At 44.7% G+C, this 26,962-nt stretch overlaps 1 protein-coding gene across 1 annotated transcript in view; it reads left to right on the forward strand.

Moving 5' to 3' along the window:
- Positions 1-1,820: 1,820 nt before the first annotated feature.
- The window catches only part of LOC135378257 (cathepsin D-like), a 39,895-nt gene continuing 14,753 nt past the window's right edge, over positions 1,821-26,962 (forward strand). The window contains exons 1-4 of the mRNA XM_064611236.1: positions 1,821-1,982; positions 8,255-8,390; positions 8,798-8,921; positions 16,692-16,825. Of these exons, the coding sequence (XP_064467306.1) occupies positions 1,903-1,982; positions 8,255-8,390; positions 8,798-8,921; positions 16,692-16,825 (474 nt within the window). The 5' untranslated portion in view covers positions 1,821-1,902. The remainder of the gene's footprint in view (positions 1,983-8,254; positions 8,391-8,797; positions 8,922-16,691; positions 16,826-26,962) is intronic.

Below are 26,962 nucleotides of genomic sequence, written 5' to 3' on the forward strand. Positions count from 1 at the left end.
TCATTCTCTCGCCTGATTTGCTGAAAACAGGAAGCGTACGACTTTTATGATATTTATGCAGTCATAGCAATTGTCACAAAAAGGTGTACGTCCCGCGCTTTCGTGCAATGGCTGGCCTTCAGCGTGTTATGTGGCGAAGTTGAGTTTTTCGAGTGTAACCTACGCGTACCATCAACTAGCTGGCGACTTCGCGTCCAGGCTCGCACCCGCAACCTTGGCACCGGTGAGCTGACACGTTCATAACTATATGCCATTGAGGCCGCTACAGAAGTGATTTGGGTACTTTCAACTGCAAGACGAGGCGTCGAAGTTGGAGGCACCTGACGAGCGCGGTGGAACTACAAGCAGCAGAAACCTGATTGGAACTACATGACTCTACGTGGAACCTCTAGTTTCTCTCAAGGTAGAGTTGGGACTACGTCAATGCCGAAACATAAAAAGAACACTCCGGAAGTATGAAACGTGTCTGAGCGCCTAGTTTCTAGAGTGATGCCATGATTGACGGGGCTGTCAACGGACGCCAGCTCTTGAGTTGCATTGATAGCTTCATTACGAGGGCTGTGAGGAACGCCGTTGTACACTTGAAGCACTGCCACCGGCCAGAGGTAAAACGATGAAACGACAGAAAATTCATCTTTTGATGTTCCGACTCGAGCGCTTCGACGTGGCGACCCACATGTGGGGGAGCTCTTGAACCAGTCAGCTGCCGTGGATATCATCAGCTGCAGGTACCGGCCACCCAAGACAGCACACACGCAGTTTTGTTGGTTGGCGCCGTAGAATTCGGTTAGCTAATTACGCTTTGTTGACTACAGTTAGGTCTCTTGGCAATCGTGGCTCTTAGGCCTCTACTATTCGGTGCGTGATATCCCCCGCAAGTGCTAAAATCACGGAGCCCCACGGATTAGGCTTTTTTGGGTTTAGTTAGGATGGCTAAACGGTTGCGTCACTTTGAAGGAATATAAAGGAGACCCCAGATATATAGTAGGCCCCTGTGGAGTTCATTTTGATACCCACATACGTCAGTGAGTGTGGTTGACCCGGGTGATATCAACGTAGTGACAGGAGGACTTTTAGCGCATTACCTTTGCCGGTAAAGTCATATTACTCCATTTCTTTGAAGTGCTCTAGACCTTTATTGAACGATTTAGGTGCCTGAAGACAGTTGCATGATCACAAGGACAGGCATCATAGGGGAAGCTGCAAAAAAAAAAAGAGAAAAGAAGCCGCAGACGAACGACAACAAGCTGTAGGTCCTTAACAATTTGAAGGGAGAATTCTCGTAAAGAAGGGAAAGAGTGGGGTAATTTCGGGTATGGGGAACAAGTTAAGCTCTCATATCCCAAGTAAGAGTCGTCATAGAAACCAATCGACTGTGCTCTCATTAGGTCATTCTTATTTTCCAAAAACACATAACAACAAGTTGATCTAAATGTATTGCAAACGACAGACGGTACATCTGAGCATCTGTGTTTGAGTAACTATTCTGACAGCGTTGCCTCTTTTGCAAGCCCACACAACCTAGAGGAATGTTTCTTTGGAAAGTAGGTTCTCGTAGCTGCTATCGGCCTGCGTTCCTGATCGATAAATTCAAGTGCCGTGTACAGGTGAAGAAAAAAGAAATGCTGTGAGGCCATCGCACGTTATCTGGAGTCGCAGCAATGTATTACCAAGTCCAGGAAAGCACCTCGTACATTATACTGTCACGTCTGACTAATCTATCAGCGCTATTTGCTTGACTATGAGTGGGCGACCGATAGCGGTTCACAATAGAGGCGCCTGAGCAGGGAACAATGGGTGTCCTGGCACCCAGCTCTATGATACTACGATAAGGTGCGGACTTTATAAGTCTGGTAAGTCGCGGCACCCTGATTCGGGTACACGCCGAAAGAGCCCTTCAAGATGAAGTTCGCGCCAGTGCTGGCTGTTTTGGTGCCCCTTTTGCTACTGACTTTCCAGACCACTGATGCACGGAGATTGAGGTATGACCGGCTCTATAATACTGGAGGAAGGAGTTGGAAATTATGCTGCAGATTTCTGCCCGTCAGTCCTGCAGCAAATGCATTGGTTAAGGAAGGCGTTGAATTTAATGTCGACCCACATCATTGATGAGTGGTTTGACATTGAATTCGCACCCTTACAGGTGTCATTAACACGAGCCATTCGCAAATTTTGGGGTCAAGTTATGCACGTACTTAAAAATGACTATGCAGACCGTCCTCGCAACCAGAGATTAACAAGGCACGTCAACGATGTTATTGAACGATGCCTGTTTGAATATTTTTAGTGTATATACATATTAGTTATATATTGTACCACATTATTTTCGTGTGCCTAGAAATGATAAGGTGGTGATGACAGACGGAGTATAGCAGTTAATGAAGCCAATCAGGTTTGCATCGAAGACTTTAACTGTGTCTTATCTCAATCAACCTTTGTTGCGCACCGGTATATACATACCGTTGGGATATTTGAGAGTTTTAGTATATCCCACACTATCGCCTTTGCGTACATAAAGGACAGCGTTGATGGTTCTGCGCACGCCCATAACAGAAACAGAGCTTCGCGCATTGCGCAGAACCACCACACTATCCCCTACGTACGCAAAGGCGATAGAGTATGATGCACTAAAACACGCTCTTGTTGTAACCGAGTAGCGAAGTTTCAGTAATGATTACTAAAAACGACGGCTGATGTGTCATGGAGCGTTGTTGTTTCATTGGATCACGCGAATATGCGATACCAATAACTGAAGCGCACAATGTACTGCCCGCTATTCAACGAACCAAGCAGAATGTCCGTCCTTCCGTTCGGAGCACGAGGAAAGTCCGCCGCATTCGCAAATTGACTGGTCGCACCAGCGGTGTTCCGCGCTGCTTTGAAATTCACATTTCATTCTTTCTTGTTACCCCCCATATTTCGTGGTGTAGCAAAAGAAAAGCCTCTTTCACCAACCTTGAAAGGCTTAGGCAAGACAAATCGGCCCATTTAGCACCTTTTCGTTGGCCTTGCTCTGTGGGCGTCGCTGAATAAATTTTATATGGAAATCCACAGAAAATGCAAAGTGTCACGCTGCAACTGCCGTCCCGATGTTTGCTTTTATACTCACAACATGTTGACGGCGCTATGAACTGTCAGAGTTCACAATTGCGGCTCCAGCGCCATGCGCGGAAAGAAATGACGCCAGAGGTGAGAGCAATTCCGCTGATGGCAGAAGAATATTGCAGGGCATCAAATGACTGAACAACTATATGCTTGTAACTGATTCACCGATTCGCTTCAGTGATTCATTGAGAAATTTCAGGACACTCAGAAAAAAAGAAAGAAAAAATAAGAAAACGTAAATGGGGGGGGGGGGAAGGTAAGAAAATACTTTTCCGCCGCAGTATTCGTCCCGGACGTAAAAGAAGATTTTCGTCTTTCTCAATCCCTACACTTTTTTTTTTTTTTTACCATATCAAGTTGCAGCCGCCTTGCCCGGTCAGAGTATCTCTTTAGTCTTTTCGCTTTCTATATTAAGTTTGAGATTTTTCCCTCAACTAGAGACACAAGCGGTGTCAGGATATGTATATATATATATAAAAGAAGTTACATGGAACTAAGGAAAGCAGTGTTCTGAAGTATAGCTTCCAGATGGAGTGGTACAGTGCAGCCGCAGTTAAGAGAAAAAGAAACACATCTAGGAAGCAGAGCAGCGCAACAACTGCTTCCATTGCGGAAGTGGATAGCGATGGGGATGAGGATGGCGGTCACTTGCGGCCGGGGACTGTCACATCTGCTGCCAGCTTGAACCAATGCTCCTAAGTTTACTCTCGTCTGATGAAGGACCAGGTAGCACACGAGGGAAAAATAGAGATAGAAAAAGTTTCGAGACGCCTTGGATTGATTGCGGAGTGGATCAGTTCAGTTCAGTGGAGTAAATCCCTGCTCGCTTCACTTGTCCCAAGTTTTTTTGTTTTTTTTTTCTCTCTCCTTCGCTTCTTTTGCTGTAAGGGATACAAAAACGGATGGCGTGTAAAATAGTGTACGGACTTAGTCCGCACGATACACTGTTAAGAGGGTGGTAGCGGTGATGGAGAACTGCTTGGTACCGCGTAAGGCTGGACACGTCACGACTATCGTAGGACGGGGGGGGGGGGGGATCGCAGGTCCTGGGCGGACTTCACAGTGAACTGCACCGACATTTGTCTTATAGTATCTGAGGAAAACTCAGGACCGCCTTCGCGACTCTTAAAAGGAAACTCACCAGATAACACGCTGACGTCCTGCGCAGAATAGTACCGTTACCATTGATGCGTTGTCGAAAGCTCGGTGCGTACGCCTTTCTGCGTCAATTAACGTATCTGCAGAAGTGTCACAAAAAAGGCGTACGCCTCCCGTTCTCAACAAATTCGGGGAGAAACGATATAATTTGGGATGGTAGTTGGCTACGAGCGTGTTATGCGGTACAGTCTTTATAGTGCCAACGCAGGAAATCTTCGCCCCTACGTTTCATACCTAAGATTATGGGAATAATTCGTGCCTTTGAACTTATTCAAATAACTTATTTATACTTCTACTGTCCAGCAAACTTCTCCTAAGCATCTTTTAAAGGCACGGTAAACCAGTAGAGGTGAAATCTCGGAAGATTTATGCATTCGATAGAATGTGCGTCTTTTAGAAAGTGCGCCTTTTCAGAAAGGACTGGCGCCACCGCTCGGCTAACCGGCAAAGTAGTAACTGGTTGTCAATCATGGCGTCAACTAAAACCACGTGCGTGCTGTCTCCGTTGGTCAAAAAGGGTTGTATTGTTGACTGAATCGATGAGTCACAGAATTAAATTCGTATTGCCAACTGTAGGATGGGACAAGCGAAAACCTGCCCACATCACATTTCAAAAATACTACTGCTCTCGCCCGAAAAACGAAGGGCAGGACATAACCTGACATAACCTGAAGTTCATGGAGCGTCCGGGATGCAACATTGTACCTGGGGGGTACTCATCCGTCAACACACACTGGAACAAGGTTATTACCGGTGTTCTATGCCCGAGCAGCGAGTAATCATTGGACTTCTTCTCCTGTGGGTTCAGTCGTTTGCAGGGAAACCGATAAAAGCCAAACTCATCCCCCTTGCTGTATTTTGATTTGCAACTGCTGAACGAACATGCTACTACCATCTTTATCAAAAAGTCATCTGCTCCATTAGTTCACGAGATGTTTCCTCTCACCGCAAAAATATGCAACTCCATCCCACGTGGATACGAATGGCAGACGACGAATCAGAACCAGACTGTTTCGCCGAAATCACGATTGAATACACCACTGCCTTGCGCATGTTCCGTTAACACTTTATGAAATGGCCTATTCTGTTAGCACTTATTTAAATTATCTAATCCAGAATGTAGTTTCTTTTTGTTGCTTTCTCAACTACAGTTGTTAGCATCTAATTCGTATCATACTCCTCCGCATGAGCGATGTTCATCGGTACCACGAAGCAATACATTTTTCCGAACTACAAGCACCAGTGGCGTTACAGTAAAGCCCTGTTTAAATGATACTTATTCCACCGACGGCTGCTTTCGAGCTCGAGAGCCGGAGCCGCTGCTGCGCGTGCTGCTCGAACAAATTTTCCTCCCTTTCCCTCATAAATGACCCTTTCCTTAGATATTCAGCCAGAAGACAAGACGAATCCCGCGGGCAGCACCCAAATCGATTTTCGCCCAATGCGTTTTAAGGTTCCCTATTTTGTTTTCTGGTTTTCGCTGCAGCTGAGCGGTAATACCGAGATCTGAGATAGCAGCAGTTCGTTTCAAAGGTGTAATTTTCAGAATTATTCTGCTCTGAAGAACACGACACTCTGAATTTTCGTTTATTTATTTACTTTTTTGTTTGTTTGTTTTTTGTGTTGTGGCTTCTTCGCTAGGCTGAAACATGCATGCCCGTCATACAAGTATCGCCTTAGAGTCATTTGCAAGCTTCGCCGCAACATCGTTTGTCATTTCTGCACCAGCCCCCGTCTTTACCCGGCCCAGTAACTTCTACGAAAAAGTCCTGCTGGGTTTACAGAAGGAAGCGTGTAGCATCATTTCTCGCGGATGTCCGAGTTCTAGCTCCGACTTCTTTTTTTGTTGGTGGTTGTGGGAAGAAATAAAAATTAAGCATTAAAATGAGAAACGCAGTGGTTTGTGCTACAGGTGCTAATTCTTAACGCCGACCTCTTAATTTCGAATCGACATCGAAGCACATCGGACAAACACACACACAACCATTTATCACGAGCACATCTAAAGGTATTCCACTCGACTAGTCTGATGCATCTTGTTTTCGTGAATGTATACTGCTGTAAGGTAACTGGTTGATTACTTCGTGGCCTCATTGCGTGTTTTGCACACTTGTACTTCGTCTCTCCTTGTCCTTTCTCTCAAGAGACTTCGCACTCACGGGTTCAGACTGCATCAAAAGTTTCTATTGCGTGTCGGTATGTGACTGCTAACTCGGGAAGTTGCCGCTGATGTATCTGTATATTTTTTGTCCCCCAAAACAGTGGATGTCTATGTATGCCACCGTGAATACAGACACTTGCGGATAACCAATCACGCCTTGTTTCGCTTATTTCGCATTAGAGAGAGAGAGAGAGAGAAAAAACTATACCTACATTTTCGACCATTCCATCACGAGAAGGCAGCAATGCATCACAAGAAACATACAATAAAACAGAAGAGAAGAAAAGGTCGAAATTGCGACCACAATTGCCGATGTGTTAAGGAAGTATAAGACAGTGCCGCACTGGTCGTAAAGCTATGCTCTTTTCAACTTGATGTAAAATCTGTTAAAAGTCTGGAAATTAAGCATTTAGGCTTCAACAGCTCGCACAACTTGTACAAAGTCTACATTGCGGAGGCGCTCCTTGTAGCAATATCGAAATGAAAGAATTCCGAAAAACAGAAGTAAAATTTCGCTATGCGCAGCCATTCTTTTCATTTTTTGAAATACTTCAATGTTTCTTGAGCAAGATGTACAGCAAGCTAGCGATTCCGAATACTTTTCTGGACTATTTTCTTCGAGGTTTACTTCAGAATACTGCAAGAAAGACATTACAAATTTACGCTCTTCTGAATTATCAGGCTGCGTTAGTGTGCCTGGAGCTCCGTAACACTTGTAAGCACTTTTTCTTTTTTTTTTACATTTCGCAGTTGTAGTTCCTCGTGGAAATACACGTTACAATAAGTCAGCGAGGTCACGAGGCCAACGTACGCAATTGCCCTAACCAACATCTGCACGCGATCAATACCAGACACAGACGTCGTGTTGCCATATCTGCACTCGACGTTATCGCTGTAGACAATACACTCAAGGCTGGATTCGCAGAACGTTGTCCAAAAATATATATCTTTTCCATCGAACGAACAAAACAAAGCAAACACTATCGGTGTCCCCGCAGGAAATGCCTTTGCACGGATTCAATTTGATTGCACAGCGGGGCTGAGTAATAGAATCACGCCAGGCATGGCAAACTTCTGGGGACCGTCTTCAGGGCAATAAGAGCTGGGGATAAGAATATAGGAGTTTATAGGAAAGGCGCAAAAGATTGAATCCGAGAGAGGGCACAAGGGCGCGAGGGAGTATAAGCCGTGGCTGATGCCACAATGTCTGTGTTTTCAGTTCCTCTGTGCTTCCTTTTGAAACTAGTACTTTTAGTGAATCGGTGATCAACTTTTTACTGGACGAAGCCAGTGACTGAATTTGATGCCAGTTAATTAAAGAAGATAAGAGGTAACTGTGCTTGCTGTACATAACTGAAATGTATTCATTGCAAATTAGAAATAAGAATTGGTGTCTCCATATATACATGTTTAAGTTGTGTTAACTCTTGTCCGGTTGTCAAATGCATATGTACATCAAACCGAACAACAAAAATAAGATAAGAAACACAATCCAAAATCCCTAATATTAAAAAAAAAGGGTTGGACACGAGCAAAAAATATCTTAGCAGATAACGAAGGTAGTCCAATCTCAACTGCCTTCATGTCGTGCAGTCCGGTGTAGTTGCTCACGCTCAGACGTTTTCGCGGAGGAGTTTATTCACCCGATCTCCTCCATTTACGCCGCTTGAAAAACGATATTCACTCGGCAAATGTCTTCGCCTTCAATGCAGAGGTCGTTACGTATTTTGTATGGCCTTTAAACTCAGCCTGCCGTTTAAACACTACTAATCGAAACAGGTGCCACGCACAGAGCTTGCCATTTATTGATCTTTCTTCATTTCTGAACAGGATCCCATTGACGCGTTTCTTCTCAGCGCGTCGTCAACTCATTGAGAATGGAACACCAAGGGAGCCCTTCCTCAAGAGACCTGTCAATGGTTCTGTTGCGGGACCCGCTCCAGTGCCGCTCACTAATTATCTCGATGTAAGTGACGAGAATAACCTGCGAACACTTTCTCCGTTCTTACCTGCTCCTCTCCCTCTGTTTCTGTGACGTGAGTAAATGCACTGCAGAGAACTCAGAGGTTCCCCTCCTGTCTCAACAGTCTCTTCTTCCTTGTTCTTTCTCTTCTTCTTTCTTGCCATTTTTTCGTTTGCACAGTTCCTTTGACGTGTTGTACTGCTTGAGAGTTAGGTAACAGCAGCAGCTTTTATGGTTTGGCTCGTAAAACACTGCAGGATGGGACATTATGGAGCAAAAAAACGAAGCGGTCACGAAGCGGTAGAGTTGCTGGGGAAGAAATTGTGCCAAGGCATAGCTGTTTTTGTGTTTCTGTTGTTGTTGTTTTCTTATTCAAAGTATTCGGTGCGTTCATTCCTTGGCATTCACAGGTGGAATACTACGGCCTGATTGGAATCGGCACACCACCTCAAGTGTTCAAGGTTGTGTTTGACACCGGCTCTTCCAACCTCTGGGTGCCTTCTTCCAAATGCCCAGCAACGGTATCTGCCTGTGGTAAGCGATTCAATACAATTCATTTTTGTTTCAATTAGGCCAAGTGGGGGCAGAAAGAAGTCGTTGAAACAACCTCGAAACTTTAACATTCAATAGGCCATTAGCTCAAATATGGCGTGCGCAGACGACATTGCATAGCCTGTTGTACGTTACCTGCAGCACTCATGTGCAAGGTAATTTTTGTTATCGAATCACACAATTCAGCACCGATTCTTCATATCTGGACGCCAATGTGGGCCAAAACCTGTGCATATCTGTAGTGACTGGAGCACCGCACGGGCCGCATTCTTAGTCCCAGGCCCGGCCCCAGCCCGCACTTTTAAAAATGAACTTCACCGCATAGCACGCTCCTAGCCAACCATCACCTCAAATGATATCGTTATCTGCGCTGGTTTGTTGAAAACGGGAGGCGTACGCCTTTTTTTGTGACACTTATGCTGTTCATAATTGTCACAAAAAGGCGTACGCCTCCCGTTTTCGACAAACCAAGGCACATAACGATATCATTCGAGATGATGGTTGGCTAGGAGCGTGCTATGCGGTGAAGTTCATTTTTAAGAGTGCGTCCTTCATGATTTCGTCCCGTGATTTACCCCGCCGGGCCCCGCCCGACGCCTTCATACCTAGCCCGGGCACGGCTCAAGGCCGAAGGATTCTAGATTTCTCGGCCCAAGGCCGGCGCGAGCCCGAGAAATTTATAGGCTACCCGGCCCAGCCCACTGTATCAGGCTGTAAAATTCGATCGTGGCTAACTAACAGAGGGATAACACCGGCTCGAGCCAGACCTAAGTCCGGAAATGTACGGGCCCGGACGCGGCTCGGCCCGGTCCTAACTGGTCCAACTCGAGCCCAGCCCAGGCCCGCAAAGAGGAGGCTGAACCCGAGCCCGTGCAGCGCTCTAGTAGTCACTAGCAACGCTGTGGTTCAAAGATGAATTACTACAACAGCGTACCCATCCTGTCAATCCTCCGGATTCAAAGAAACAAACATCTGCACTACTATCACAACGCTAACAAAAGCCCTCGAGTATGTACCCAAGCATCCAGCCGAATATACCAAGACGGAAGCTTGGTTTACATTTGTGCTTTTTCCGTAAGGGTTTGACTGCGCGCCAGCGTCCTTCACAGAGACAACTGTCTATAACGTTCTGTCTAATAATTGATTTATTCGTTATTCAGCCAAATCCATGAGTGAATCTAGCTATAGCTCAGATTTGTTATGAAATAGATGACTCGATTTCTTGGATAAAAACGCCCTGCAACGGCTGTGGTTGCGCGCGTGTTTTTTTTTTTTTTTTTGGTTTTCTTCAGACGCTAACAACTGCAGACGAGTCAAATCTCAACACAGTTCCCCGTAAAGTCGTCCCAAGATGCAGGATTTCATCGACCAACGTACCGCACGCTATCTCCAGGGTGATCGCTCGGTAATGAAACGTCACATAGCAACCCACCAACCAATCAACTCTAAATAAACGTCAGGAAGTAGCAGTACGACTGATTTGAACTACGAGTACATTTCTTGCAGAGGTTCATGGTGCATAGTTTTGACACCTAGGTTGTATGAACAAGAGGGAACAGAAAAGGAGACAACCCTATGCAAATGAATGACATTTCATGAGGTTATATCTAAAGCGTCATTCATTAGGTTTACTCATCTTGGCCATGCCCTATATTTCAAAAGTAGACATGCAGTTATGCGGTCACTCTGCTATTCGAACTTACCCTGCAAGCACAGTCAAAGCATACATTCATTTTATAATTATTTTTTATGCGCGTCGCTTTCGATGTCTCGCATGCTACAAAATACAAAAAGATAGAGAAACACATAGTACGTGTTCACGTTACATCGGATGGTAGCACTTCCACTTCGCCCTGACAAGGTACGTCCCATTTCATTAGGCCTAATTAAGCAATAGTAGGTGTCAAATTCATTCACCAGACGTGTTCCGCGCATCGATGAGATGGGGCTTAACGAACGTTAATTGCTCCGACAAGCCGAACGGAATATTTAACGGAGCATGTCCAATGCCCAGGTCATGACTGAACAGGATTGCTAATGGCGCATCAAAATGTCGAGCGCTTTGCGTTTCAGTCAAAGCGCGACGTCCCGTATTCGAGCTGTCCTTGTATTTCTCTCCTACGGTTTCGCTTTCTTTGATTTTTATACAAACGAGATAGAAGAGTACATTGGTGAATAGAGAACTTCACTGCGTTTATTCAAAATACGAAGCAGACTCGGAAAGAGACAAGTTTCAGTTTCTTCAAACTGTAACTCAACAAGTTTCAATTGTACAAGCTATTTCCCGTAGCCTATACTACAAAATAAATGCTTTACATCAGCATGACAACTCCCGTAAAGTGTGAGTTTGCCACACAAAACGACCGACGGAAAGAGAAGGAAAAAAGCAAGCATTGTTGTGTTGATAGTGTATGCCGTGCTATCTCGACTGTCGTAAAGACACTGGTTTTCAGAACTGTGGTGTACACTCTTAAAAATGAACTTCAGCGCATAGCACGCTCCTAGCCAACCATCATCTCGAATGATATCGTTATCTGCCCTGATTTGTTGAAAACGGGAGGCGTACGCCTTTTTTTGGACACTTATACTGTTCATAATCGTCACAGAAAAGGCGTACGCCTCCCGTTTTCAACAAATCAGGGCAGATAACGATATCATTTGAAATGATGGTTGGCTAGGAGCGTGCTGTGCGGTGAAGTTCATTTTTAAGAGTGTACGAACACATCACTCTGAACAAAGAGGCAAGAAAACGGGCTATAGAACAGCACCAGGCAAGCATATCAGCGCAACAGCGCGAGATTTCAAGATTGAGCGGAGGAAAATCCCCTACGCTAGCAATATTTCACAATATATGCAAGTCTAAGAGAGGTCTGCATTAGAGCTTTGGCCAATTACATACCGGGAGAAAATGCCCTAAAAATGCGAAATATTTGTTATTTTCTCTCGTTCTTCAGCTTCTTTTAGTGGACGGGATGGGGGCGCACCGATCTCAATTTCCCTAGGGCACTCCATCCAGAAACCGCTGGGCTAAGCAAATGACGGTGATAAATGCAGTTTTCGGGGAGAGTTTTCACTTCATGGCGGATAGCCCGTTAGTGCGAAGCAGATCTGTTATTGTCAGTAATCAACTACATATAGAAATGCATATCTTGCAAAATACTTACAAGTGGCAAGAAACCAAAATATCCACTTCCGCAAAGGTGGACGTGAGAGTGCTTTTTGTATCTCCGAGCCGAGAGGCCAGTTACGGGAAGGCATGTAACTAATGCCACAGAATTTCCTTTTTATGTATATATTTCACCGAATCATATACATGTTGTAGCAAAAAGTAAATTTTCGCAGACAATACTCAAGGTACTTCTTTATCCTGATTAGGGACTCTTTATTAGTTCATTTGCTATTGCTGTACAAGTGTCACTCCGTACTAGACTGCCGAAAAGTTTCAGTATCTTCACTCATGAACAGTTACACAAAGACTCTTCTGCCCTGATTCACTAATTAATTACGGGTGAATTCACTCTAGAGGCACGCGCTAAAAGCCGAAACATTATTATTATTATTTTTTGCACAATTGCTTTCACCGTTCATGCTTGTAAACGAACACCCTTTTTTGAAATGGGAATCATATCCTTGAGCCTGAGGGGGAAGCACAAGACAAGAGGAAGAGAAGGGTTCACCCTTGCCCCACCCCCCACATTGTACCTCCTCCTCTTGTCCCGTTTGTTGTTCATTGTATTAACGTTATTGCTGGTTCGAGCCTTGTCCCGTCCGGTTGTGTTTTTCTGTACCAGAGTCTTGTGCTTCCCCCTCAGGCTCAAAATTATGCTTCCATTTCGAATCTTCAGCATCTCGCTTGCGCACTTATGTTTTGTTCAACCCCGTTTTTGTTCTGCTGGATCAACGGAAAGGTTTAAATGCAGTGTTTCAAAAAGTGATTTGAAGACACTCATCAACAGTGTTTTACATGGAACACATCGATACCTGAAATAGGGATTTCTCTAGAACTTCTTTGAAATGGAGCTTTTTGTAGAATACACCACTTAGAATGGTGTTCTTGAACTCTCATCCTAGATAGTGATAGCTTACCTACACTCTTAAAAATGATCTTCACCGCATAGCACGCTCCTAGCCAACCATCATCTCGAATGATATCGTTATCTGCCCTGATTTGTTGAAAACGGGAGGCGTACGCTTTTTTTGTGACGTTTATGATGTTCATAATTGTCACAAAAAAGGCGTGCGCATCCCATTTTCAACAAATAACAAATTAAGAGTGTAAGATACGCTTCCGTACACTCTAAAAACAGAGCTTCACCGCATACCATATTGTGCTCCAACCAGAGGCGGAGAGTTTTCATTTTCCCGGAGGGGGCAAGGGCGCACCGCGAAGTAAGTACTCTGGCGGCGCGGGAGGGGGGGGGGGGGTATATGTATATTAAGAAAAAAAGGAAAGGAAAGGTAAGCCAGATGAATGTCGGCTTGTTATTGAAAAAAAGAAAGTGAAAGGGGGAAGTCAAAAGAGGCAAAGAAAATCAGAAAACAAAAAGAAGGAAAGTAAAGGAAAAGGAAAATGAAGAACACAAAACTAAAGCTGAAGAATCACACAGTCTGGCGGGATCCTATGATGTATGCAGAACTGGTATAGAAATAAGAGGAAGGAAGAACAGAAAAAACAAAACAAAAGAAAAACCAGAGAGAACGTAAACAGTGAACATGTGCACAACTGAAGGCATTACGCCTTTGAAAACTTAGTGCAGAAAGAACAAAATGTATTGAATCGTCGGTGTTTGACCCGAAATGCGCGCAATATAATGAATGTGGTCAATGAAATGGAGCAGCAGGAGTTGAACCTGCTCCCAACGAATATGCGTTCCGAAGATCCTACCGTTACACCTCACTGGCAGCTGCTGGTACCCTTTCGACTGCTTCGTTTCATTGATCTGATTGCTTTGGGCGAAATTCAGGCTATGTGTTGTGTCATCCTCTGTGTTTCTTCGCCTCACCTTCTACTGTGATAATGAGTATGGTGGGCGGATACATATTTTACAAATTGCAAGAGTCATTTTTGGGTTTGTGCCTCTTCGCTCTTTTGACCCAGGCGCGCCGAGCCCCAAAGGTTGGTGTCAGCCTCTTCGCGGGACTTCCCGGGGGAGGCGGTGTCCCCTCTAGTTCATGTTCTGTGGGGCGGGGGGGCAAGGCCCCCCCCCCCCCCCATCCCCCCGCAGTCGGCGCCTATGGCGCCAACCATTGTCGATGAATGATAGAGTTATCGTTTCTGATTCGAACAGAGAAGGTGTGTCAATTATCATATATCCAAATTGACACAAAAAGGCCGTACACCTACCTCTCTCTTCCAGTCAGAAGCGACAACCCTATCACTCCTGGCAATGGTTAATTGGCGCGCAGCGAGCTATGCGGTGAAGCTCTATTTTTAGAGCTTCTGATGTGAAACTTACACCACAAATTAAATTCCTTCACATGCAGCCAACATGCGGCGAAAGTAAAGCACAACTTGCAGCCAAGATGATTGATGCCGGAAAACATTCACGTTATGTACATCTATATACGCCATCTTGCGCATCGCAATAATTGTTAAGACTTTTTCTCCTGTAGTACCCAACCTCAAGCTGATTTCCCTTTCTTTCGCTGGATTGCGCTCTTTTCATTGTGTCTGCCTATATTAAGTACAGGGTGTTACCATATAAAAGTCTACCCGCGCCGGCATGCCCGGTGCTCGCCAATTACTCATTGCAGGTGCTGCGATGTGGTGCCTACGTATAAAACTCATAAGGACATTCCATCATGGTAAATATGGAAGTGATTGATCACCGTAACGCAGAGTTATAGCGCAAAACGTGAGGTTCTCGTAGTCAAAACAACCAAGATGGCGGTGTTGTGAATCGCAGTTGTGACACAGTTCCCCAGACGGCGACGTGTCGCTCTGGCAATCCATCCATCCATCCGTCCATCCAGGCAGAGACGTCGCCGCGTTATGTTATTTCACTGCCTTTCAGTAAGCAAACGACATCCCTTTTGGGTGTCGTCTGGTGAGTACGTCGGCATTTTCGTTCCTCATGTTGCTTACTTCTGAGCAAAATACGACAGTTACATGAAAGTGAAATGAAAACTGCAGTTCCATCCGGCTGGTAGGATATGCGACACGTCGCCGTCTGGGGAGCAGCATGTCAACTGCTCTTCTCAACGCCGCCATCTTGATTGTTTTGACTACGGGAATTGCACGTTTTGAGTTATAACTTCGTGCTGCGGCGCTCAATCACTTCGAAATTTACCAAGATTAAATGTCCTTATGAGCTTTATATGAAGACCGCACAATGTGCCACTTGCATTGAGTAATTGGCGAGTACAGCATGGCGGCACGGGTAGACTTTTATAGGTAACACCCTGTATATCGTATATTCTCGGGAATATTCACATATTGGTTGAAACACCGGCTGATATCCTTTTTTTAATCTCTTCACTCACGCCTGTCTGACACCTTACTGAAAAAGAAAGAAAGAGGCATATTGAATGCAAAGCCTTTTCCATAAATGAACCACAGATATTTTATCGGTTTTCCGATACTTCTATATGTTCCTGTGTGTGTGGTGTGTGTGTGTCTCCGTACGGCACAACATACCAATATCCTGCTGTGAACAATATAATTAAAATGAAATACTACGTCATAAACACGCATACAGTACCTTTGCGATACTTTCTACAATGAAAAACTACCCCGTTGCCCATAATACTCAGTAGCAGACACTTCTATGTATTCCGCTGAACGTTGCAAAGTACACAGACGGACGCGAGCAACTACAACTGGACAGACCCTCATACACTAGAAGATAACTGCACTATTTTGCATTGTGTTCAGTAGGTCTTACAGGGACACTAAAGTGTCAAAATTCTACTGGGCGATTGAAGGTGGCGCTATCTTGACAACAACATAAAAGGAACGGGAGTCATCCGTTGCGTCATTGAGGACTGATGAGTGGAAGAAACCACAATGGACGCTTTCCATCTCTTTCCCAAGGAGTGCGAGAATGCGGAGACGCCTCGTATTGGTCGCCTCAATCTATCTCCCGCAGTGGTTGAACAAATCGTTTGAGGGGACCAATGAGAGCCCACTCCGCATTGTCGGCCTTCTTGAGAAACAGATGAAAAGGGAAAGCGTAAATTGCGTTTTTTCTATCGATCATAAATCACGAACGACACAACGGATGATCACCGTTCCTTTTGTGTTGGTATCACGGTAACGCCATCTTTTATTCCGCGAGGGGAAATTTTTGTAGATGAATGCACCCTTTAACTTATGAGAGCAGTTGGAAGAAGAAGATCGCACCACATATCTGCCTGAATGACAACAAAATGGAGGGAGAATTGGGAAAAACTGTTGCAGCTGTGTGTTGCTCTTTTTGTTTCCACCGCTCCGTTCCACGTTTTGCATTTAATAGAAAGTAGTGAAAGCAGTAGCTGAAGGGGAGTCTGCCGCTGGCCTAATTTGTAGTAATTTGTGCCCAGGCTGCGCGCTATAAATTTAAACCAGTAGCGAATACGGTACACTCTAAAAACTGAACTTCACCGCACAGCACGCTCTGCGCCAATCATTGCTACGAATGATAGGGTGATCGCTTCTGATTCGAGGAGAGAGGGAGGCGTTCGCCTTTTTGTGTCAATTATCATGTATCCAAATTGAAGCAACTAAAGTGCACCTTGACAACAACTTGCGTTTTTTTTCTTTTACTTCTGCAGCGATCCACCGAAAATACGACAGCAGCAAGTCATCCACGTACCGTGCAGATGGCAGATCCTTCAAGGTGGTATATGGCTCTGGCGACGTCGAGGGGTTCCTCAGTAACGATGTCACACGCGTGGGTGGAGCATACGTAAGTGACATCTACGTTTATTTATTTATTACTCCAATACCGTGCCTCCGGCCGTTGTCTGTTGAGACACGCCCTTCATCTTGTGTAAAATGGTATACTCGTACCACTACACTCGGTGTAATAGACTCCGAGAGAACATAAGGGCCACAGTCACAAAAGTATATCTCCGCCAGCGTAGAATGTTGGCCGCACATTGAGAGCGAGGCATACGAGAAGATGGCAGACGCCAGTCAGATCGAGCAGCCGTTTCACATGTTTACTTAATATAGAGTTTTAGCAGACCGTTGATAATGTGGCTTGCGTTGAACCGTATCAACCGGAGCCAATCAGTGGATAAGACTCTGAGTCATACACGACTACGATTGGTTCCGATAGACACGATAACGTTATCAACGGTATACTAAAACTCATTAATAATTTCTACGTACTGAATACTATTTTACGAGTTTGCCTAAAAGAATGCACATGTGATGTAAGTACGTCGTCTCCGGAAAAAGATCAGGGTACAAGCAGCAATTGGAAGCATGCTGGCGCACTACGTTGTGACTCGGAGGCGTCATGTGCCGGCCTAAGCCAATCACAGGAGTGTTTAGGTTTGCAGGCGGTGTTGGTGTATCCCGAAGTGTAGAGCGACCGTGATATTGTGCTTGAACGCGTCCACATACATACGTTTTGTTTCTTCTAACTAAATCATAATGTGTACTGCACTCTGTACCAGAACCACGGATAGTATATTGCACATGTCGTCGTCTACGATACGTCGGCGAGTACTAGAGATTACCGAAAGATAAATTACGTAATCACCATTAAAGCTCAATGGAGTGCTGCTCCTGATCTCGACGTTGCAACCTTCACGAGACGTTTGAAGTCCATGTTAGTATCTATGTTGGCTGCGACTCATGGGTTTGTCAACGCCTTATCGCGTTTGGGCAACGCCTGTCAAGAAGAAGAAATGCTGTCAGAGGATAAGAAGGAGAGAAAAGATGTTTATTCTCAGCATCGTAGACGGTGCCTTGTGCGCCTCTGAGATAAACTCTCCGCGTTCGACTTGGCGTTATCAGAAGTTTCCCTGAAACCTACTTTCCAAAACACAGCCTCACACAGTAGCACAAAGTTCACTTCTTATTGAATATTCGGTCTCGGCCGTTAAACAACAACCGTATACTGTTATGGAGAAAATGTTTGTCGCGTGTGTGTCGCCATTCTATAGAGTCGTAAAGAGATCCTCTTCAAAGATACGAGAATGAGGCGATTAAATATGTATCAAAACGCTTCACCAAAAACTCACGTCAATAGCTAAATACAACAGTAGTTACTGGCCATGGTAATTCCAATGAGTAAATTTGATTGTCCACTGTTGAAGGAGGGGCTCAAATAATGTTTAGTTGATATCGGAATCAGAGGACTGGAACTGAGACTTTTCTCGATTCGGTTCAGTTTCGAACTCATCCTCATCCTCATGGTAACGTCTTCTTCTATGCTTCAAATATTTGTACTGTACGGCTTCTCTTTCAGAGCAACAAAAATAGATGCCTGATGCGGTGCCGCAAAGCAAGATTTTGCGTTGATGTTCATCAGCTGAAATCGAGCTTGATATTTAAGTACTCTTCGCAAAACGAATTTCATTTATGTCTCCAAGTGTCCTGATGGAGATTACCTGGGGGTGGGAGTACAATAAAACTAAGTAAGAAAGGATGTTGGCTATACTCAGACAATGCTTGATACAATACCAAAGTATGTTTGAGCGGCATGCACAGTGTTTTATCTTGAGAACAATTTGTGAGTGTATGGTACTCACAAAGTATTCATCAATATTTGAAAATTTGAAGTAGAAAAGAGACATACGAGTTTGCCGAGTTAATATCCGCCGAGTAAATATCGGAACACATACTTGAAGCGACCGAGCAGCATGTTGATGCTGGAATACGGCTGTTATTCTCGCAGCTGGGCGGTTCCACGCGAAACGATCCAACGGCCCCCACAAAACCATCACAAATTTTTACGATTTTTTATTTATTTTTGGCAATTCCTAATAGTGCGAAACGGCATACCACGAAACGTTTCTTCCCATATCTCAATGTGGTGGGTGCTAGACACGCGTGAAGGTCGCAACGGCGCTGAAAACCGTGCTTGGCGTGAACGGCAGCTGCGGCTCATAGAAAGCACCCAGAAATGCGCGGCTTTCCCTTGCGGTTTTCACTTGGAAACCATGCTCTACACAGTGTCGCAAATCCCGGCTCTCATGCTATAATCGGTGCTGGTTTTACGGAAGTTTCGCAATATTCCTCATATTTCCCGGTGTTTTTTTTTTTTTTTTTGAAAATCAAACCATTGAATCTTAAAGAATACTTTTTGTTCTAAGGTCTCATGGAATACTTCAACAAGAAAAATAGCAAGACACGTAACTTTCGTAGTTATTGCAGGAAAAATCGGGGAAGAATGCGCGTTTTCCAAAATTCGCTACAGTCGAGCGTAAAACACGCAATGAAGAGGTCAGAAGAGACGTCTGAAACCAACGCACTTTTATAGAAACAGCTTTCCTGTATAACATATTAAAATAATCTCGAGGGCGTTTTTCCGTATACAAGAGTAAATCATTTTTTTTTTTTTTGTAGTAGGAGGTATTAAGGCTGTAGTAACCTAAGTTGCGTATGTTCGGTGGGCTGTTCTATCTGTTTCTTGGGCTCCGGTTTTAATTCGTTTTATTTCCAATCTTTTCTGGTTTGGTTGGGTTTCAATGTGCAAACAATATCCTGTGGCACAAAGTTCTTCAAGGTTACCACTGTCTTTTCTTCTGAGATCTCAGTTGTCTCGCGACGTAAACCCCCAATTATAATAACTTTTCTTCTGTAGCATAACGCGCGTATTGCAATCCTGGGTGGTTAAGTTTATGGCCTTGCTTCCGGTGTGCACGGTGCCGGCTAAAGCCCTTCACCATCCGCAGATATCCGCAGGAAACTTGCGGGTTTGGATGAAATATGCACGTTTGTGATCTGCGGATCGGATGCAGCTGGCGTCGGATCAGGAGCGGATCGGATGCGGATAAACCGCGGGACTGCGACACCAATTTTCTTCGCACTAGGCACCGAACACCGACTACAAGGTGAACTCAAGCCGCTGGCGCGACTGGGAGAGGAGACCTCTTGCGTCTCGAGTCGAGGTGCGCGTTTGGCGCCGTCCGTTCCACTCGCAATAAACGCTCCTACTTCGTTCGTTGCAAAATCTATGCTTGGTGCCGTGTATTCTTTCGTGACAGCTAAATCTGTGCTCGCTGTCCTTGCGTGCCTCGGTGCGTGCTGTATCCTTTGACGGCATCATGGGCACTCAGGACCTACCCTCGCTACAAAAGCTATGCCACTCCGGTGTTTTCACTGTCAGAACACGAAAGAGGAAGTCGCCCGTGTGGACGAAGTTTGGTGTCAGCAGTTTTTGTTACCATTTTTCTTTTCTCTGTGCTGTCTTGTGCCGACGGGAAATAACGTTTATTTCCTGAAAAATTGGTTAGATATATCGAGCCCAGAAACTGTACCATCTCTGCGTCCCGTTGGGAGAAGCGAATTTTGCGGGTCGGATGTTGAAGCTGGTCGCCGTTGCGGATGCGGATGTGTTGAGCGCTGATGCGGGTCGGATGCGGATGTGAAAAAGCTCATCCGCGCAGGGCTTTAGCCGGCACCGTGCAGACCGTAAACAAGGCCATAAACTTAAGCACTTAGGATTGCAATACGCGCGTTTTGCTACAGAAGAAAGGACAGTGGTAACCTTGCAGAAGTCTGTGTCACAGGATATTGTTTTCACATTGAAGCCCAACCAGACCAGAAATAAAAGGAATTAAAACCGGAGCCCAAGAAACAGATACAACACCCCACCGAACATACGCACGTAGGTCATTGTGTCCTTAAAGTAGCACAGAAGTCATTTTTAACACCCAGTTTGCTTCCTATAAAACTGTTAAGTAGGCCAGTAAGATGCACCATGCGAAGTAATTTACACCACAGAGTCATAATTATCGCAGAAATCGAATTTAAAATACGCCGCAAAAAGCGACCGTGCGCAACGGTGGTGAAGCGCAGTACCAATCTGTGGTCTGCCTGGAACCTCGCGCTGACGCTGTAAGGAGAACGCTCGCTGATTGGCCTAGAGAAATGTTGTCTGCTACTCCGCTGTCGTCTGCTACTCGGCTGTTCGGGGTTCTGATAAAGCCTTTCTCCTTGCTCGGTGAAGCTTCGGCCGCTCCTTCTATCCCCAATTCTCCGGGAGAACTGGCAAAACAGGTTTACGGCGTCACAGTGACAAGCGCTGACCCCCAACGACCGGCGAACCAGAACGTGTTCTCCTTATACCGTCATCGGTGACGTGGCGTCATACCTCCTCATCCTCGTTATAGCAAGAGTGGCGAGTTAAGGGTGAACGCGCGGAGCTATGTTTATGTGAGTTTTTTTCTGGGAAACAAATTGCACACATCAAAACCTTTCGCGCTATTCGGTATAATGACATACACACTTTCATCAGATGTCTTAATCTGATTTTTTTTTTTTTTTTTTTGATGGCCCTTTGTACTCCTTTAATACCTCCTACTACGAAAAAATTATTTATTCTTGTATACGGAAAAGCACCCTCGAGATTTTTTATATGTTATACAGGAAAGCTCGTTATATAAATGTGCACTGGTTTCAGACGTCTCCTCTAACCTCTTCATTGCGTGTTTTACGCTCGACTGTAGCGGGTTTTGGAAAGTGCGCATACTTCCCCGATTTTTTCTGCAATAACTACGAAAGTTACGTGTCTTACGATTTTTCCTGTTGAAGTATTCCATGATACCTTGGAACAAAAATTTATTCAAATTCGATGGTTTGATTTTCTACACAAAAAATCAAGAAATATGAGCAAAATTGCGAAACTTACGGCCTGTGTACACCAGCACCGATTATAGTGTGACAACCGGGATTTACGACACTGTGTATAGCATGGTTTCCTCAATAAGCAAAAGAAAACCGGACGCTTCTAGGTGCTTTCTATGAGCCGCAGCTGCCGTTCACGACAGGCATGGTTTTCACCAGCGCTGCGACCTTCGCGCGTGTCTAGCACCCGCCACATTGAGATATGGGAAGAAACGTATCGTGGTATGTCGTTTCGCACTATTAAGAACTGAAAAAGAAAAAAAAAGACATAAAAATTCGTGATGGTTTTGTGAGGGCCGAGCAGGGCCGTTGCATAGTTTCGCGTGGAACCGCCGAGCTGCCAATGAAATCATGGAACAGGCTCCCGGTCCCCAGAAAGTCTGGAAGGTCCTGCTATTACTATTGCCAGCATTATATAGTCATTCAATCAATACGAGATAGGAATATGCTGCATACATGTGAACATAAGCCGAACTTTTTTGTGTGTTTGTTTTAATACACCAGAAAAAGTCTAACCTCATCTGATATACCCGTCACAGAAAAATCTACGCGTCTCGCGACAATAGGTTTCATGTGTTTCTACTCTCACTCGCTCGTTTTTTTTAAATTCTTTTTTATTTCATGTGTGATTGTCTTGCGTGCTTGTCACTAGTGCTGTGTTGCTTTTTGGCTCTTTTTACCGTATTCTCCATCAAATGTATCATCGGGATAACGTTGCCTTTCTTGGGCATAAATTACCTTAAAGGAACTGTAAAGTGAAAAATAACCACAATCTTTCAACGTATCATCATGTGGAACTGGCTGTGTGATAACACACACAAGTTATCCCCTCTCAGTTCTTCATACTTATCGCACTAATTAATTTTGAACACTTTTAGAAACTGAAAAGTAGCGACCCTCAACGTTCGCAAAGAACAAAGTTGGAGTCAACCCCCGATTGGCGGACAATCATCATGTGATATTGAAGTACAACGTAACGCATTTGAGACGGGTTACTAATTACCATTAGACTTTTTTTTAAAGAACAACAGCAATTCTTGAGAAGTTCGGTTTAAACTGTTAACGGTTGTAACATCTGAGTTCCGTGCCTGTGAGGTGATCTGCGCCATCTATTGGCCGTTCTGTCTCCGTGTCCGCATCCAAGAGACTTAAACGAATGTGTGGTTTGCGTTCTTGTGTTCCGGAATACACAAACCGTGCACCTTCGCAATGAAATGCTTCTGCACTCGTGAGAAACGCGCTATCTTCTCCAATGTATCGTCTAGTTGCTTGCGTTCTCAATAGATGGCGCGCGTGTCGCCTCAGGGTTTTGGCGCTTCTGGAGTCTGCTATGCTTGCTTTGCGTAGCAATCCTTGAAATTCAATTGCTGAAAAAATCCGCAATACACAGCAGAACTATAACGTATCTGAAGCGTCCAAGTTACAAGCTTTCAGACAACAATACGGTTTCTAGAGGTTTGGCATTCACTTTACAGTTCCTTTAAAGGAGCTATGAACTCTACCAAGCTAGCCCGTCGACTGTATCGACTCCAAACGGCGATTTTAACTTGTTGACTGTGACACCTTTTGTATAGATGAATCTGATAGGTCCGTACCTTCACCACATATAGCCAACCATCATCCCAATGAGAACGTTATCGCTCCTGATTTGTTGATAACGGGAGGCGGAGCCTATTATCTAGCCATTATGTACGGCTTTATCGCTGCAAAATAGGCTCCGCCTCCCGTTTTCAAGAAATAAGGAACGAGAACGTTGTCGTTCGGGATGATGGTTGGCTAGGAGCGTGCTATGTGGTAAAGTTCATTTGAGTGTAGAGCAGAACGGTATGTGTACCTCCGCGTTGGCGTCTGATCGGGTGCTACAATTCTTCAAATGACGTAATAATGCATAGAGGTATCTGGATGGCGGTACGTCTACTTGCATGTAACCGAAAAACAAAGTGCGTTTTAGTATTAACGATGCACACGTTCTGAAGGACAAGAATTGAACAATAAATTGTAAATAGAATTACGAAGCCCAGAAGAGCAATATTACATCTCTTGCACCCGTAACTAAATACCTGCAGATAGGAGTTGTTACCTCCTTTAAGTTCTCAAGTTGCGAGGGTAAGCCCAACATATCGATTCGACCTATATTCGCATTTATACCGTAATTTAATCGCTTATCATTCGTCAGGTAATATTACGCTAAGGCAATATTGCGCCCCCGATAACAATGCTGTTTTTTTTAATAATGTTATCGTGAAAGAATTCCGCGATTCCTCAATCGGAGGAAATCCGTGTTCCGTCTTGTATACAGGGCCAGGAATATGCGAATGTGTCTCGCATTATCGTATATGCAGTGGAAACATCGCCGGTCGTTACGCGTTCTCGCCTGCGTTGTGCAGGCAAATGACATTGAAACACCGCACGGTTCTCTAGCCGAGAACCGGCCACAAAACGTCCCCTGGCGACCACTGTCTCGTAGCGAACAATAATATAGGCGTTCATTTATTAACGGCCTGTCAATAATGGATCAAGGACCATAAGGCAATTTCCTTGACGCTAGAAACTGGCGGATCGAAAGCCAGTCAGTCCTCTGGAGTAGCAGTCGAGACTTATCGACGTATCGACTTAATGCCCCACCGTTTCCTGCCTAATGGCAGGTTGGTCGCTTAATAAGAGAGTGGGGATAAAGCAACTGCAGTGTGCGTTCGAGAAAAAAGGACGCTTCTTCCTGAAATGGAGCCTCTACGGTATTGGCATTGTGAATAAGAAATTAAATTAAGTTCCTGTTTTATGTGCCCGAGGAAGTAAATGGAAATAAAGGAAAGGAATATTTCGCATACGTGCAAGGACCCCCGAAGCGTTTTTATGGCCCCATTCGTCCGTCAGATTAAAGTTTTAAGTGACCAGCCATGACTCTCTCGTGGCCTGACTGCTGATTAAGTCTCCGTTGGAGTTGTAGACGCGGTGGTTTCGGTTATGTTCATGGAGTGGCACGTTTTTGGGTTCATGAGTAGTGCCTAGTGATAACTTAATGAAGTGAAAGGCTAGCATGTTGAGATTAGAGCGATTTGGATTCCGCGTCGCACAGTGCGTCCGGATGGTGTGCGTCGCACTTCGCACGACGTTTGTTGAACCCGAGCAGTTTGTGCGCGTGTTGATAATTACGCGAAAGCGTAGTTATAAACGTCTTATTTGAGTTGGACTATTTGTCTAAAATTTACTATGTTTATAAAAAAAAGAAGAGCAAACGTTGTGGTACTACGTTGTCACGTATTTGGAGGTGCCGCTGAAACGTCGTAAACTTCGGGTAAACCTCAGTTGAGAGTCTGCAGTTGTCCTGTTTACTTCTTTGTTTGTCCTTGTCTGCTTACTGCACTTCGCCATCAACAAACTTTGGAATACATTTTTCATTTCATTTCACTCCATTCTACAACATTAAAGGAGCTCAGAAAGCACTTCAATCACCACCATTTTTTTAAACCAAGCGGTTCGCATGCCTATTAAAATACACCATGCGAAGTAATTCTATCAACAGGTGCACAAATATCGCAGAATCCGATTTTGAAAATCGCGACCGTGCGCAACGGTGGCAATGCCCGAACGAGCCGTCGAACCGCTCGCGTCATTTTGACGTCGGGAAAGTGGAGCCGCTGATTGGTTTAGAGGAACGTCGTCTTCTGTTTTTCACTCCGAACCCCGCTTTTTGCTTCTTTTTTTTTTTTTTTGCTCTTTTTGCTTTTTCTCTTATTTATCAGACACAGTAAACGAGCATTGGTCTACAGACACCGTTCAAGGTTTTGCCGTGAGATTGTGGAGGCCAGAGCCGGCTCAGAGCTATAAATGGCTCTGAGTTAACCAAAAATCGGTCAACCTGTCTCCTCTCGACCTCGCTTTTCCCTCCCGCGACCTTCCGGAGCAGGTGGATTATGAAAATAAACTGCATGTGCCAGTTGAACGCTGTGATGTCCATGTCTATGTTTTGTATGGTGTTCGTTATCCTGGTGACTGTTTGTTGTTCTGTTGTTGGCGGCAATAAGTATAAACACAGTGCAGCACTAAGCGTGGCTTCAGTTCACGCTTCAAAATGATCGATGCATCGCTATGATCACTAATTTGCCCGTCACTTCGACTAGCTACTATGCTAGCCATTCAGTTAATGTCTCATTGAGCCGGTGACTAACCCGGACATAACATTGCAAACACCCAACTAACTAACATACTAATAAACTAACCAACATGCCGCCCTGCTGAGTCAAATGGCTGCTAAAATGTGGCTTTCTTTCGCCAACACGACTTGGACACATATCGAAAACCCGTGAATTTGAGTGGTTAAATAGTGATGTTATGTTCTTAGTCACGGCATATCATCTTACGAAGCAGCATTTTCCCTGGGTTTCCTTGTTTCCAGAACATGAATCCATCCAATCCTAAAGTTGGCAATACGAGAACATGAATTTCGAGTACGGGGGTTTCACGACCAGGAATATCGAGGTCCTTCCTTATTCATCACTTGACAGGGAGAAAGCAGGAAAAAGAAGAAGAAGAAAAAACAAGAAAGAAAGAAAAGAAAACTGGGCAGCACGGACCTCGATAGAAGCGCGGTCGCCGCTTTCCACTTTTATTACGTCACCAATGACGTTTTTTACTTCTCCTCCTCGTTTAACCCTGCAGAGCAAGTCGAGCGGGAACCCGCGCGGCGACGTTCAAGTGTCTTTTTTTCTACGAAAAATATCGCGTACAGAGAAAATTTTTGTGTTAATCATCAGGTTAAGTTACCTGCTTCCACAACGCGTTCGGAACGGAAAAATTTTTTAGATGGCTTTTTTAGCTCTTAAGGGCCTGTAAAGCAAAAGGCAAATCTTGGCAAGTTTACTATGAACGATATTTTTGCTGAGCATAACGTTTCAGAGATACAAAAGTGCTTCGATTGTAACACATTAGTATAAATATTCTGCTATGGATGTTTTTTCTTCTTGTTCTTTTCGTCATGATGTCAAACTTTTGTTACCACTACAGAAATTCTGAAAGGTATCCCCGATTCCGGGGCCCCATAATGTAAAAGCCTGAGTCTGGGCACACAGAGGGACGACACACGAACACACGATTCAAACCAGCCAGGTTTACTAATCACCAGAACACCATGTACATACAGTGACACAGCATGGGAAAAGAGGGAAAGGAAGGTAAAAAGAAGAACACATACTCGGCAGAAGGTCAAGCGAATGCAAGGGTTACAGAAGGCGTCGGTAAG

Source organism: Ornithodoros turicata, chromosome 1 (genome assembly GCF_037126465.1).
Source record: "Ornithodoros turicata isolate Travis chromosome 1, ASM3712646v1, whole genome shotgun sequence".
NCBI classification, from domain to species: Eukaryota; Metazoa; Arthropoda; class Arachnida; order Ixodida; family Argasidae; genus Ornithodoros; species Ornithodoros turicata.